General features: G+C 42.5%; 1 protein-coding gene across 2 annotated transcripts in view; it reads right to left on the bottom strand.

The window, feature by feature from the left end:
• The window catches only part of ACP7 (acid phosphatase 7, tartrate resistant (putative)), a 1,845,593-nt gene that overhangs the window by 1,234,019 nt on the left and 594,649 nt on the right, over nucleotides 1–16,925 (bottom strand). For both annotated transcript variants that reach the window (XM_044073975.1, XM_044073976.1), the window contains exon 4: nucleotides 14,803–14,828. In XM_044073975.1, coding sequence (XP_043929910.1) covers nucleotides 14,803–14,828 — 26 coding nt within the window. The remainder of the gene's footprint in view (nucleotides 1–14,802; nucleotides 14,829–16,925) is intronic.

Genomic DNA, 16,925 nt, shown 5'->3' with positions numbered 1-16,925 from the left:
ATTTTTTGTATTGTAGTTTATCAGTTCTGTTATAACATGTTCCATTGTCTTGCAGATGTGGCTTGTCAAGCTGATGGGTTTGTAATTCTTGGGGTCCTTTGTGGGGCTACCCTTCAAAAGAGGCATTGCAACTGCTGTGTAATTATTCTTACCTTCCGATGCTAACCTAACCTCATAGGTAGTTTTTGTTTTTCTAATGATGTTTTTAAGTACCTTGGATTACCCTTTTGATGTTAACCCTGATTTTGTGGATCTTTAGTTTTGCTATGTATTCTAACCAACTTTTTTCAGTTATTGTATTGTTTATTTATATATGTGGACCACCACAATGGTTTACACTTTCCTTTCCCTTTTGGTTTAACTTTGGTACTGACTGACAGGTTTATAAGGATTTCTAGGTGAGCCTAGAGTTGCAAAATTACTAGCTATGTCTACATTGTGAGGGATACTGTTATATTTGAACAGAGACAAGTTTGTACATTTGAAGTATTTGAATACTGTAATATTTGCCTCAGCTGATTTAGGGATTACCTATGAGATAGGACATATAGCTACCACATTTCTAAGGGCCAGGTTAAGAACATTTTAACCAGGGAATTCTTGTTTATGAAATGTAGGAGTTTTTTGGGTATAGCCTACATTTGAGTTATAGGTCTCCTGGTTAATCAATGGATAGTTAGTCTCCCAGGATGATGGAGTTTTTGTGTATGAACTTCATCTAATGTACATAAAAACTGGGCATATTTTTGGTAGCTGCTTTTATTTAAGATGAGTTGAATTTCAAAAAAAATCAGTTTGTCTCTCTCTGAGAATCACTCCTGAGGTAACATGTTTTTTAACAAATCTAAATATTTCACCACACTTACCATCAAGTCTAAAGACATGGCAGGTGCATAACACTGATACAGTGAGGATACTTTCTATACTCTTAAACCAGATTTTTGTAATTTTATTCACAAACTTGAGTGCTTTCATCCAGGTATCACGGACTTCATCAGAATAAAACAACCATCGCAAAACTTGTTTAAATATTACAAAACTTAAAAAGTACAACCCCACACATTCAGCATAACCTATCACAAACCCTCACTAATTAAAAAGTCACATTCTTTAAGACTTTTCCACCAAGTTACATTTAACTCTTGTAATACTGATGCATAACTAAAACATATAGCAAATGGGATTGTTGAGCTTTCCAGAACCACATCTTCTTTTGTCCTCTTTGGTTCCTGGAGTAGGACCTCTGAGGAGCCGAGAAGTGGATCCCGATGGCAGACAACATCTTCCCGTCTTTCTCGTTCTGGAGAAGCTTATCGCGGATGGTTTTCCCGAAAAGCGTAGAACCGTCAAAAGGGGCGTTCGCGAAGGATGCCTTGAAGGGTTCCGCAAAGTCGTAGAGATGGAGCCAGGCCTGTCTACGTAAGACAATGCCTGTTCCGCTGGCTCTAGCCACTCCCTCCATGGCATGGGAGAGAAGCTGCATAGATGTGTTAGGAACTGACTTGAGAGTGGCCATTCGAGCTGAGAAGGTCCGTTTGTCCTTGGCCAACATGGACTCTGGGGGTGATCCAGCGTACTCTTTGATTAGATCCTTCTGGTGCCGAATTACATGTGCCATATAGTTCAGTGACCTTACAGAGAAGGTCGCTGAAGCGAACATCCGCTTTCCGAGGTGGTCCATCATCCGAGACTCCTTGTCTGGAGGATGTACTGAGGAACTCTCCTGTGCTAATTCCTTTTTAGTGGCAGCAGCCACCACCATGGCATCCACTGGGGCACCCTTGCTCCAAACTGTCCTGTCCGTGGGAAGGCTGAGGATCCTGTCCGGTCTCTTGGGTATTGGCTCGAAAGTGTCCGGCTCCTTCCATGCCCTGGTAGTTATGAGGTCCACCAGGGGATTGGCGGGAGGGGACACCCAAGAGGTAGATGGGCCTGTGTCAAATACCTCCAGAAACACAGACTCATCCGAGGAAGGTTTTTGGGCAGACCACCCCCCTCTAATGCGCAACATTTCCATAATGTCTCCAAAGGAGACGTCATCGGGGGGTGACCTTGGGGAACCTTCCCCTTCCTCTAAGTCCATGTCTTCTGTGAGGGACGCGGGTGAGTCCAAGTGCCTCCTCTTGCACTTTCGTTTGTGAGGGACCTCCTCGGGGGGGCTGCCCAAAGAGGGCTCACCAACAATGGCCTGTTCCTCTACAAGAACCATCTGGGATGTAGGCGCAGGCTGTCCCTGGGGCCGGATGATGGAAGACAGACCCATCTAAGAGGGAATGGAGGGTGGATCCGTAGCAAGAGCCTGGGGCCTCGAATCCCTCGAAAGGACACTCTCCACAACACTGAATGCCAAGGGTAAAATACTCTCCCTAGGATCCGAAAGCAGTCCCCTCGGATCCGGCATGCGGATCGGAACGGGAGATGACCCGATCAGATCCAAAAGAGTAGTGCACTCTGATGTCAACAGAGCCGAAGGTCCACTGACCCCTCTGGCTCCGACGCTCAACTCACAGCCCCGAGAGCTTGGATCCAAAAATGGATCCGACAGACTTGAGGGTACAGTTGGCGCCGAAGTAGGAAACACTGCAGATGCCGACATCACCCCACCTCCGAAGCTAGTTGGATCCGACAGCTCGGAACCCCGATAGCGGGTTGGAGAAGGAGCAATGGGGGCGAAAAAAGGGGTCGAACTCCCCCCCAGAGGGGGGGAGGCAAGAGCACTCCCATCTGCAGCTGGGCATGAAGAAATCGATGCATCATCCGGTCCATGTCTGCGTCGGATAGACTCCTCGTTGACCTGGATGAGGCCACCGAGGCCGGCCGGGAAGGCCGCCTAGACGACCTCGAAGGTGACCGGGTCTCCTCCTCCAGCTCCGGGGAGAAACGTGGAGAACTAAACCGGGAGGGGAAGGCCCGGAGACCTTAAGGGGAGAGGCAAGCTGCTTAGACGTCGGGGTCGATGGAGCTGACTCGGACCGCCTCTTGTGGCTACGGTGCCTATCTTTCTCCCGCTTCTTGTCCTTCCTATCTTTCTTTTTGCAGTCCCTTTCCTCCTGGGCCAAAGAGGGAGGTTGAGTCCCGGACAGGGGATCGGAGGCGGTAGGTAGAGCAGCCGCAGCAGCGGCTGGCGCCACAGAGAAGGAGGAGGACGAAGTGGAATCAGGTGGCAAAAGGCCCACAAGGATTAGCTTCATCCTCCTATCACTCAAAGCCCTGGGGTTGAAGGCTGCACAAATAGTGCAACCTGCAGAAAGGTGGTCAACACCCAGGCAAATAGTGCACTGAGTGTGGCCATCCACTGAGGACAGCTTATGGCCACACTCGGAGCATTTAGAGAACACAGCTTTTGGGCCTTCAGACATTTTTATAGAAAAAGGAAAAGAACAGGCCCACATGCATACACCTTCACACACAGACAGGGGGGAGGGGAATAAACTTTAACTAAACTAAGAAGCTTTAAACTACCCAAAAATACTAAGGGAGAGAAGGGAACCACACACACAAAATTATAGAATTTTTTGACCGGAAAAGTATATAAAAAGCCTTAAACTCACAACACCCACGCTAGGAGCTCATTCTAAGATGCTTAAAGAAGCAGCAGCAAATGAGATCTGAGGGTTAGAGGGAGGTGGCAGGGCATTATGGGTAGGGGGAGAAACTTGGCGCTCGGATCTTTGGCTAGGAAAGCTGCCGGCTTGGATCCAAATCGGATCCGATACCCAGAGGTTGCTGATCAAATGAAGTTAACTACTTCAGATTATCCTTTCTCCCTCATTTTTAGGACCAGGGAAGAAATCAGAGATGAATAGTGTGGCTTAAAGTAAACGTGGATACCACTTTAGGCATACAAGAAGGATTAGTTCTCAAAGAAACCCTGTATCTGCAGAAAATGAGAGAAGGTTGACCCACCATAACAGCTTGCAACTCAGATACTCTTCTTGCAGAAGTCAGAGAAATCAATAAAACTGTTTTCCATGTTAAGAATGTTAAGTCAGCCAGATGAGAGGGATCAAATGGAGAAAATGTTAGCTTCTCTGACAAAAAATTAAGATCCCAAGGAGAAGCCAGTAGTTTTCTTGGTGGTCTCTTTTCCAATACTCTTTTCAAAAACATTTTAACATGAAAATACCTTGAAAGATAGGTATCCAAGGACAGATATGCTGAAATGGCTGACAAATGTACCTTGACAGAGGAGTAAGATAAGCCACAGGAAAGTAACTCACACAAATATTGTAAAACCAGAGAAACATTAGCTCTGAATTGGTGCTGCTCATGTTGTTGGCACTAACAAGAAAATCTTTTAATTTTGTTCATATATGATTTTGTAGTAGCAGGCTTTCTTGCCTCCATCAGTACCCGCTGTATGTCCTCAGTAAACATGTTCCTAAAGGGAATTATAATTCTATCATCCAGGCAGTCAGCTGAAGTTGTTTGGGGTCAAAATGTATCAAACACCCCCGTTCTTGTGTGAGTAGATCCATTCTGTGAGGAAGCCTGAGGTAACTGTCTCTGGCCAATTCCAAAAGAAGACAAAACCACAGTTGCCTGGAGCAGAACAGAGTCACCACAATGATTTTGAGGGATTCCTTCTGAATCTCCAGAAGCATCCTATGTCAGTGGGAAGAATGGAAAAGCACACTGTAACTTTTGTACCAAAGGAAAAGAAATGAAAAGGCATATTGTCTTCCAAGCCTTCTTGCATGAAGTTCTGGAGCTGAATTTTGCTAGTGATTGTTCACAGAGGAGGAAAAAAATGTCTACCTGTACAACTCCCCACAAATGAATCAAATCTTTCAAGACCACCCTGATCTAGTTTCCACTTTTTTTAAGTTCTCCAAGTCCTTTGGGTTTCTAATACCATGACAGGAATGGACCCCATTCCTAAGTCAAAGTACGATTAAAGTTCATGAATTTAGTATTGTTTCACTCTTTGACATTAGCCACCCACAATGTGCCCAGTAATGACTACTTCTGCAATTCGTACAGTGTTACATGAACTGGTAACATATCTAAGTACGATTGTAAATTCTTTTTTAATCATTTTGTACATCTTGTGTCTGGAAATACTGGGCTTTTTGTATAATAGTAACAATACATAATTTCTTTCTTATCCTCAATAGTCCACTCTATCGTCTTTATGGCTCTTCTTTGGCCAATCAATTTTTGTCATTTTTGTGGACTTCTAATTCTTTCTACAACATGGGGGCCATCTTCCCCCTGAGCCTGGTCTGGCCCCACTATAGGAATGTTTCTGTATTTTGAGGATTCTACACTGTCATTTTTTCCAGTCCTGGCACCAGTGCGCCTACCAGGATTGGGCACTTTTTTATCCTGGGTCTTGTGCACTCAGCTATCTTTTTTATTTTTGATTTACTTCTGTTCATGATATATGCTATAAAAAAATACAGTCTATATATCAGTGTCACCTTGGTGAGGTTTTGTAAAAACAGGGTCCACCTCGTAAAGGTACTCACCAAGACTTAAGGATGAATTCAGTTTCAGCACTACTACACTCCTTTGCTTGCTGACTTTTCATCTCTCCATCAGGGCCCCACTGGTGACGGCCTGCCCATGTCCTGCTTAGCTTGACTGCCACACAGTTTTGTTCTGACTGAATTCAGGAACCCTATACAGTGAGATTGTGCTGTAAACTATATTCTATGTTAACGTGGTTAGTCTACACAGGGGGTAAAATGTGGTTCCCTATTGCTTGTTTATAAACTACATCACTGTGGTATTGTCTATAACAACTTGATTTGGTCCTGAGGACCAGAGGCAATTCAGAAAGTTGAGTGCCTTGATAAGGGCAAGCATTTTTTTATATTAATATTAATGTGCTTATGTCTGTCTTTGTTGTCCTAAATATCTTGCACTTTTATCCCCCCTTGACACTGCTCCTCAAAGTCCAAGATGTATGTGCTAACTGACTGCTTTGAAGCAGCAGGGAAAAAAGGGAGACCTGGATTCAGAGATATTCGATATCTAGACCAAGTGATTTCCCTTCTCATAAATCTCAAAAAGATAAGCATCTATATCATATTATCGCACTTTTAAAAGTTCGAACACCATATGGTCGAAACCATATGTTCAAACTCTTAAAAGTTCGAAAATCAAATAAAAAAAAAACAGAGAAAACCTACCTGAAAGGTTAAGCAGGGGGGGCACCCCCCACGTGGGGAGCAAGCCTCCCCTACACCCCCTGCTCTTTAAATATACAAACTCCAAGATCGCACTACAGTGTAGACAATGGAAAACTTCCATTTCCGCACTGTACGGAGAGCTCCGTTGAAACGTTTGAACTTTTAAATGTTCGACCATATGGTGTCGACCATATGATGTTCGAACATTTAAAAGTTCAACAACATAATACAGACCCCCAGAGATAATCGATGTAGGTGCTGGACCAAAGAGACTTCAGATACCACTATATATAAACACCCTAATAATGGGTGACTTCAACTACCCCACCATTAACTGGGAAAACTACTTGTGTACCAACTCCTTAGCTCAACTCTTTCTGGAATTCATAAACTCTAATGCCCTAGATCAACTTATCCACACCCCCACCAGGGGCAACAATATCCTAGACCTAGTCATTACCAACATGAGTGACTGGTGTTCCACACCTGAAGTCAACTCCTCATTGGTCCGATCCGACCATAAGCTTATCACCCTTGATATCCACATCCCGCCCCCACCCCCCATTAAGGAAACCACAGTAAAAAATGTCTCCAAAGCCAACTTCATGTTTCTTACGACAAAAGTGGTGAACTTCATGACGCCCATGCAGATGGACAATACAGTTACAACTGATGAATCCTACACAAATGCACTCTATAAGCACTTACACGAGTGCATGGATTGTTATCCCAAACAGAACCAAGACGCTATCCTCCAAAAAAAGGAAGCCAATCTGGTGGTCCCTGCCATAAACAAACTGTACAAGAGAAGGAAGAAACTGTTGCAAAAGAGAGTAAAATCCCATGAGTGGAGGAGCTCCCTGCTCAGCATCAGTAAGAAGCTGAGATCCCTTATAATATCCTCCAAAGCTAGCTACGAAAACAAAATCACCACTAAATCCAAGGACAACCACAAAACATTCTATAGCTATGTCAATAATCTAGATGGCAACACCCAGAACTGCTCTGAGTTACTGCACAAAGGCATGAAAATTACAGAAACAACTGATATTGCTAATATCCTGGCAGATAGGTTCAGTGCTAATTTTACCCCCTCTCATCCCCTAAAGGGCCCATATCTATACAGGAAGAATGCAGAGTCCCTGTAATCACAACTACACAGGTAAAAGCTGCACGCTCTAAAGCCAAAAACACAGAATCCATGGGACAGGACAACATCCCAGGCTACATTTTACATGAACTTCAGAATGAGCTGGCTCCCTACTTAAGCACCATGTTCAATAATAGCCTTGCATCAGGCTTTGTGCCCACTGAATGGTGCACAGCAACAGTTATCCCACTCCACAAAGGGGGAGCCACCACTGATCCTAGGAACTATCGACCTATTAGCCTGATAAGCCTGGTTTGCAAGGCCATGGAACGTATCATCATGGAACTCATAAACAAAGACATTGTTAACCTCCAAACTCTGGATCCCACCCAGTTCGGGTTTGTGAAAGGCAGATCATGTCCTCCTGAACCTGATCGACTTCCTTGAGGCAGTCACCAAAGCCATGCATGAGGGTAAGGTGGTTCACACAGCCTATCTTCACCTCGCCAAGGCTTTCGACACCATTCCCCATTCTGGAATTATAGCTAAACTCACTAAATTAGGTATAAATCCCTACATCACACAATGGGTTGCCAACTGGCTCACTGACAGAACCTACACTGTAAAAGTTGCAGACTCCAAATCTGACCTCAAAGCAGTGACAAGTGGAGTACCTCAGGGTTCCATCCTGGAATTTCTCCTGTTTGGTATCTACTTCTCTGAAGTACAGGCTAACAGAGAAGGCCTCTGGCTAACGAAGTTCACAGATGACTGCAAACTAGGAGCCATAGTCAAGTCCCCAAATGATGTGGACATCCTACAGAAGGGCCTCACTGAGACAGATGCCTAGTGTCAGAGCCATGGCCTCAAGCTCAATGCCAAAAAGTGCAGTGTCATCCCCTTTGGTAAAAACTCTGTACCCATAAACTACAACATAGGCAGCAATCTACTTAACACCGAATGCATGATAAGAGACCTTGGGAACCAGGTGAACAGTAGTCTCTCCTTTGATAGTCACATCACCACAGTAGCCAGGAAGTCCTTCTATGTAGCACACCTCATCATAAAAGGGTTCTCATCCAGAAAAAAAGAGGTCATTGTTCCCCTCTACTCGACACTCATTAGACCCATTACAGAGTACAATGCCCCTTTTGGAATGTACCTCACAAGACATCTGCAGCAGCTGGAAAGGCCACAGAAGTTCCTCACAAAGAGGATTACTGGCCTCAAACAAATGCCATACAATGACCGCCTCAAAAAACTCCAGCTTTACTCCGTAGCATATCGCCTACTCTGAGGTGATCTCTGCCTAACATATAAAGCTATGTCAAACCCAGAGCTGTTGGAAATGCTAGACCTAAAGAAATCCCAATCCCTCAGAGCTACACGCTCTAGGGACCTAAACCTCGTCACCACAATAAACAGGACATGCTGGAGGGATAGATTCCTGTCCCAGAGACTTCCTATACTCTGGAACAAGCTACCCATCTATGTCAAGCAAAGTTCTTCATTAGCACTCTTCAAGAAAAATCTTGTTGAGTGGATGGAAAATAGGAAATACACCCCGGGGATCACTTCTGTGTCTCTGCTCGACAGTGGCACAGGAAAATAACTTTCTTGAGTGGTGTAAGCCATGGAACCTTGCTGGCTAGGCTTATGTAGGCCCTTGGGCCGATAGATTAGTACCTACCTATGAACCTATATTCCTCATGTGGAGCCTTGTCAGAGGTATCACAAGAATCACAGATGCTATAAGACCCAGAATCCTGAGGTACTCCCTCGCAGTGACCGAAGTATGAGTGGAAAACCCCTTAAATAGATCTAAAAATAGATCTATTTTTTTTTCCTGTGGAAGAAAAGATCTTTGTACTGAGGAGTCTAGCAGACACTCCAAAACACAATCCTGTGTGATGGACTCAAAAAAGAATTCTGACTGAAAATGATTGGGTAGAATATAAGTGGTGTATAATGTTTGCAACTGTGAGTGTGTCAGTATGGTTTGTGAAGTAAAATGCTTGCACTTACGATTGTGTCGGTGTGGATTGTTTTTATTTAAATAAATGTATGATTGCCTATATCATAAGTGACAGTTTAAAAAGATGTTTCTTGTTTTAAAAAAAAAAAAAAGACTTTTGAACATTCTCTTGGAATCCCAGCCTTCAGAACAGATCTCTGACCCAAGCGACAGATTCCCGACACACTGAAAAAGATTCAGCAAAGATAAGCAAGTCATCTAAGCATGGAAGATGTAGATACTCTGTAGCCTGCAATGCACTATAACAGGAGCTAGAGACGGCAAACACTATTGGACAAGTGGATATCCCAAAGGGTAAAGCAGAGAACTGATAATATAAACCAGACAAAAAGAAACACCTGAAGCCTGGATGAACAGGAATGTGATGATAATCATCTTTTAAATGTAACGTTACCAAAAAACTCAACTGCTGAAGAAGGGATAATAGATTGTAAAATGAAAGCATTTTGAACCTGGGCATTATCACTAACTAGTTTAGGAAATGATGCCCAGAACTGGTCTCCAGACATTTTCTTTCTTTGGCACCAAAACATTCTTGAATAAAACCCTCTCTCAGCTGGGAAGGAGGAACTGTTTCTATTAACCCCGAGACAGAATGTGCTGTAGGATAGCAGGGTTTAGTCTGGTGAATAGAGAATAATTTCCTGGAAGGGAGAAATTTCTTCCCATTGCCATCTGTATCCCTGCTGAATCAGTCACAGAAACCATTTGCTTGAAAGAATATGTTGCCAAAGAAAGAGTAATGGAGATTAAGACTTTCTGTATTCTCATCAAATATTCTCTAAGCCCTGTATCAGCATTTAAACAATCCTGCCTGATATACTGTCCTTAAACAACATAACCCAAACCCTTCCTTACCTCCCCTGTCACCATCTTTCTCTTAATTATACTTTCTCAGTGTTAAGTCAGCTTCTTCCAATAACATGTGCAACTTATTTTGTAGCCTACATTCTCATTACGCGTTATTCCAGGGCATAGCTAAGGTAGGGAAAAAGGGGCAGCTGCACTGGGCGTAAGATGTTAGGGGGGTACGGCTGGCAAATGTTGGTGCTGTAGTACCCACAAAAAGTGCTTTAATGTTTTGGCCATGAGTGCAAATACAGTATAAGGATCGAGAAATAGAAATGAATGTTGATACTGTTTTTGTGGTTATGGCCGAAGTGTGTGGTATTTCACCACAAGACTCAGAAGATCCATCAGGAGCCATTGGTGGGGGTCGGTGGGAGGGTGTGATGACTGGAAGAAGATCAACAACTCAGATGGAACGTTATGGTAGGACATAACTTCTTTATCTGAAGTTGTTAATCTTCTTCCTATTCATCACTGATGGGAGAGAATCCCAAGCTACTTGAGAGAACCTGGGTGGCCCATATGGAAGAACATTCCTGAGAACCATTGAACCAAAGCCTGCTCTTCCCCTGGAGATCTGATCCAATTTGTAATGCTTGATAAAGGTATGGGGTTTAGCCCAAATGGCAGCTGCACAGATTTCATCCATGGAGGCCCTAGAGTGGAAGGCAACCGATGCTGCAATAGCTCTAGTTGAGTGAGCTTTGATTTGACCAGGCTTAGATTCATTTGTAAGCAAATATGAAAATCTAATGCAATCTCTGAGCCATTTTGACAAGGTAACTTTCAATAGTGCACCTCCCATTCTAGGGCCCGAAAAGGAGATGAAAAGTTGGTCCAACTTGCAAAAGGACTGTCCAGGTAGAAACTTAGTTGTCTATGAACATCCAATGAATGTAGGCAGTATTCTCCCTTGTTTGAATAATTTGGAAAGAATATAGGGAGCTCAATGGATTGATTAATAGAAAAGTCAGAAACCACCTTGGGAAGAAAGGATGGGTTAGTACGAAGAGATACTCTGTCCTTATGGAAGATCAGATAAGGGCTCGTGATACATAAGGCTTGCAACTCAGATATTCGTCTGGCTGAAGTGACCGCCACCAGAAATAAGGATTTCCATGACAGAAATTTTAGATCACATGTAGCCGCAGGCTCAAAAGGGGGTACAGAGAGACTGGAGAACCCAGGAGAGATTCCATGCCTCCACCAGCTGTATGATGGGAGGTCTGCTGTGGAATATTCCCTTGAGAAAGGTCTAGCAAAGTTGGGTGGAAATAAGCGGAACTCCATCTGACCCATTATGGAAGTTGGAAACAGCTGTTAAATGGACTCGAATGGTGGAAGCTGATGCACCACTGCTGAACAGCTCAGCAATATAATGATGAATACTAGCTACAGGAGCTGAGAACGGATCTAGCTTCTGATTATATGACGAAATAGAGAATCTTTTCCATTTGTTCCTGTAAAGTTTTCTGGTGGATGGTTTATGTGAGGCCAGGATAATATCACAGACTGATGAAGAAAGGGATTCCTGCCAGGCAACTAACGGAAGTGGAGAAACCAAGCGTCAGCTTGAGAGTGGACAGATTTAAGGGAAGTCAGCCCTTGTGGGTGAGATATGAGATCCTGACGAGTGTCTAGGATCCAAGGAGGTTGTAACAGATGAGGTCAGATGAAGGGAAACCACACTTGATGAGGCCAGAATGGGGCAATGAGTATCACTTTGCTTCTCAACTGAATAGCTTTCTTTAGAAAAAGGAGAATCAGGGGAATCGCAGGATAAGCATAAAGGAGACCCATGGGCCAATCGTGAATCAAAGCGTCTCTCGGTAACTCCCAATGAGGGGAAAAGAGGGCAAAGTAGCTGCTGCATTTTGTGTTTGAGGGGGAGGCGAAAAGATCACAGCATGTCTGGCCCCAACGGCTGAAGATTTCTGCCATCACACTCGGATTGAGAGACCACTCGTGAGGACGGAGGATGCATCTGCTTAGTCTGTCCGCAATCACGTTGGAGCTGCCCGGGATATGCGTTGCGATCAGAAAGTGGTTAGAAGCAATCACCCACTGCCAGATTCTCATGGCTTCATGACATAGGGGTTAGGATTTGATCCCTCTCTGTTTGTTTATGTACCAGACAACGGACATGTTGTCCGACTGGATAGCAATCGTTCCGGACGGAAGGAACGGGTGGAAAGCTTGCAACGCCAATAGCACCACTCTTAACTCCAGGACGTTGATATGCAAGTTGACCTCTATACTGGACCAGAAGCCCTAGACTGACATTCCCTGGAAGTGCCCCCCCTATCAGGGACACGTCCGTGGTCACCGTGGCGCTGGGTTGGTGATCCTCGAAGGGGCAACACCAAAGATTTTCATTTGTATTCATCCAACAGAGGAGATCTTGTTTGCAGGTGTTGGTGATGAGGATCTGTGCACTCAGGGGGTGAAGACTGGATATCCACTGGGACTGAAGAAGCCACTGTAGCAGTCTCATGTGTAATCTGGCTAGTGGAACAATTGGGATGGCTGCAGCCATAGACCCCAGAGCCTGGAGAGCTTCCCTTGCAGACACCTTTCTTTGACAGAGTATCACTTTAACTTGTGCCCCTAATCTCTGAAGCCTGCGAGGAGGAAGAGAGACCAGACTTGATTGAGTGTTGAATATTGCCCTATGAATTCCAATTGTTGTGAGGGCTGAAGGTTGGATTTTTCCCAGTGGACGGTGATGCCCAGCAATTCCGCTAGTACTAGAGTGTAGCAGAGGGCCCTGACCAGAAGGTGCTTAGTGGGGGTGGAGAGAAGCCAATCATCAAGATACGGAAACACCTGAAGTCTCAGATGAGCTGTGACCACTGTTAGGCATTTCATGAACACTCTGGGGGCCGTCGAGAGACCGAATGGCAGGGCTCTGAATTGGTAGTGATTGGCTCCCAGCCAGAAGCAAAGGAGATTCCTGGAGAGTTTGTCCATCTTGATGTGGTAATACGCATCCCGGAGGTCTAATGAGCACATCCACACACCCTCCCGCAGAAAGGGAAGGATGGATTGAATCGTGACCATGTGGTTGGTCTGAACTACTTATTTGTTTAGCTGGCTGAGATCCAAAATGGGCCTCCTGTCCTTGGTCTTCTTTGGCACCAAAAAGAATCTTGAGTAGAAGAGGGGACCTGTTGGATGACTCGTTTTTGACATAGCTTTCATATCTCAGAAGCTGCCTCCTCCCTTTGACTGGGTGGAACATCGGGAAGGGATTTCAGAGATCTTGGATAAGATATTAGGGGAATGTGATAGCCTCTGGTAATGATTCTCTGCACCCACTGATCATTTGTAATAGAGAGCCAGGCAACTTGGTGCAGAGAGAAATACGTCCCGACTGCTTCCAGAGGAAAACAATTGGGCAGCATTTCAGGAGCAATGATACGGTCTCCCCCAAAAGGAATCTCTGGAGTCCTGATTACGGAGACCCCCTCTGACCGAGAAGGGGCATCCTCACCACGTGCGTCACGGAAAGAACCTTGAGACTTCTTGTGCCGCATCTTCCCACTCCTCTGGTTCCTGGAGAAAGAATGCTGAGGTTTGCAAAAGCATAGGCCCATGGCAGACAAGGTCTTCCCATCCTGCTTGCACCTGGCTAATGTATCCTTGAACTTAGCAACGAACAGAGCTGATGGTTCAATATGGGCGTTTAAAAAGGAAGACTTGAAGGATCAATTTATTTCATTGCTCATTCAATGTCCGCTGACTGAAGCTGGCACAAATATCACATGGAGATTTCGCCGATAAATGCGGAACCCCCAAACAATACACACACTCTTCATGAAGGTCACTGTTTGGGAGTTTACCACTGCAAGAAGAGCAGTGTTTAAACCCAGTAGTCCCTTTCTTCTCAGACATAATAGGAAACACTCACACACACAAAAATACAAGAAAGTGAAGAAAAAAAGGAAAGAGGGAAATACCAACAATGGTATTGGGAATACCCAAGGGTAGAAGGGCCAATACCAACAATGGTATGAAAGGAAATACCTGTGGGTAGAGCTGAGTGTAATAAAGATACAAGAAATTAGCAAACTAACAGGAAAAAATCCACAAAAACTTGTAAAATTTAGAAAAATATAGCACTTAGCTGGAGAGCTCGGTGAAACACTGCTATATGGCTGCACGGCAAACGAGATCTGAGGTAAATGAGTGAAGGGCATTGTGGGTAGCACCTTAGCTCGAGAATTTTTGGTGCATGCAAGCTTGGTATAAGGCTGACTCGGTTCCGAGGGCTCGGAACCGAACCTTTCAATGATGAATAGGAAGAAGATTAACAACTTCAGATTTATTTTTTTTGTCCAAAATGAAGATTCAGAGCTAATTTGCATTGGCCAATACTGCATCTTGAAATATTAACCTTAATAACCATCAAGATATATATACACACTATATATATATACACATATATATATATATATATATATATATATATATCCAGTTAAAAGAATAATGAAATTATTTATTCTCAGTTTAAATTGTATATGAAACATGACTAAATGAGCTAAGATGCAGTAAAAACAAACAACCGCTCACAAATTGGCTAGCTGACAGATAGAGAAGCATTTAAAATAGGGAAACAAACATACCAGTAAACATATAGCTCTGTGGCTACATTCAAGTACTATGTTAAATTAAAAATAATGTAGTTTTACCTCTTCCATATCATAGGCAAAATCACCTGAAAAAGACAGAAAGAAAATATATTTTAATTATTATTCACTAAACTTTTTATGCTATCTATGCTCATTATGTACAAGAGTAAATAACACTGTTTTTTTTTAAACTGGCCTGAAAAGGTATACGCTATTCAGGTCAATTTCTGGTTGTCTGGAGCATGGAGGAAATATTAACAGTATGAAAAAAACAAATCAAACTGCAAAGTTAGCAAAGGCTGAAAGAGTGCATTTTTATACTGAGGGGGAGCTTGCCTCATTTTTTCCTCATAAAAAGAAATACAGCAAGGAATTATCTGTGAAATAGTTACATATAATCTGCCTACTGTGCTAGGTATTTTATTTATCTGTGCACCATGTGTCCAATCATCAGTTTATCTAAGGTTTTTGCACTTTATCACAAGTTTTACTCTGGCCTAGTTCATTATTGATTAGCGGTATCCAAGTATACTACTACGAGCAAAATAAATAAAAACAGGAATTAACATTAATTTACAAAATGTCACATAGTAATATAAAACAATGACAAAAAACTAAGAGCTCATGCCATGAGTATAAGAACATGTGTGTATTTTATTTTCTCTCTCTCTCTCTCTGTATATATATATATATATATATATATATATATATATATATATATATATATATATATATATATATATATATATACATATACATACATACATACATATACACACACACAATACATACACAATGAGAGAAATATCATGAACATGCATAGACCACCACCACCACCAGACCACCAAAAACGTAGTACGAAGAGGCAAGATAAGTGCAAAAAGTGAAAGATACACAAATCCAACAAATGGCATTAGCATCCAAAAAGAAATGACTCCAAAAGACTGACTTTATTCTAAGTCAGAAAAACATGCCCACAGACCTTGGTTTTGCTCTGAGGATTTATCAATGTATATCTGTCAGCCCAACCACTGAGATATTATTATATAACATGTAAGGAACACGACTGATCAGCTGATATAAACATGAGGAAATATCACAAAATATTACTTAATTAAGCTTTCTTACATCCACAAAAGCAAAAAAAAATCTTCCTCTTATATAGAGCCAAATGACAAACACGGCCTCCCATATTTCACAGTAAAGAAAATTAACAAATATAAATCCCAAGATAGTATAATACATACAGCAAAAAATCATTACAGTTGTTAATTTAATCCTGGCTTAAAAAGTCCACCAAAGTGAAGTATTCTTTTATGTACAAAGATCATGTATTTGCAAACACTTAAATGTTTTTCTAGAAATGTTATTGATTCCAATGAAAGAGAATCTATCAGAAGGATACAAAAGAACAAGTTTATACAGGGTACTCTGGTCCCTCCTCCAATAAATACCACTCATGTGGAGATACTGTAACTTTCATAGGTACATCATCTATCCTAGATAAAAAGATCCAGAGACACAAACAACTAAATATATAATCAAGCTGTCTTGCATGTGATGGTATTCTTCATACAAATACGTGTGTGTGTGTGTGTGTGTGTGTGTGTGTGTGTGTGCGCGTGCGTGGGTGTGTGCAGTGGTGTCTGTGCACGCACACACAAACACACACACATATATATATATATATATATATATATATATATATATATATATATATATATGGGTTTATGTCAGATGGTGAAGCCCAAACTTCATAAGGTCGAGACTATGTGTTCGGCTCTCCAAAAAACTGGAAATATATGCATGGAGATCGTGGTACAGAGGTGATCAGAAAATTTACATTTTTGCCCATTGTAGTTCAAAATCAGAGTTGGTATATATAATTTGTAGTGGGAGAGCCCCTGCAAAAACATAGACTTTTGTACTTTTGTTTTGTCTGAGCTTTTGGAAAGTCGAAGCTTTACTCTCGACCATATGAAGTTTGAGTTTCTGAAAACTCGATCTTCTGACATAAACCTATACATATATCTAAAGTGGATATAAAAAGTTTACACACCCCTGTTAAAATGCCAGGTTTTTGTGATATAAAAAAATGAGACCACAATAAATCATTTCAAAACTTTCCCACCTTTAATATAACCTATAACCTGTACAATTCAATTGAAAAACAAATACAATAA

This window comes from Protopterus annectens, chromosome 6.part0, assembly GCF_019279795.1.
Source record: "Protopterus annectens isolate FY-2018-M chromosome 6.part0, PAN1.0, whole genome shotgun sequence".
In the NCBI taxonomy this organism is placed as follows: domain Eukaryota; kingdom Metazoa; phylum Chordata; order Ceratodontiformes; family Protopteridae; genus Protopterus; species Protopterus annectens.
This window is presented reverse-complemented; position numbering and strand designations above follow the sequence as displayed.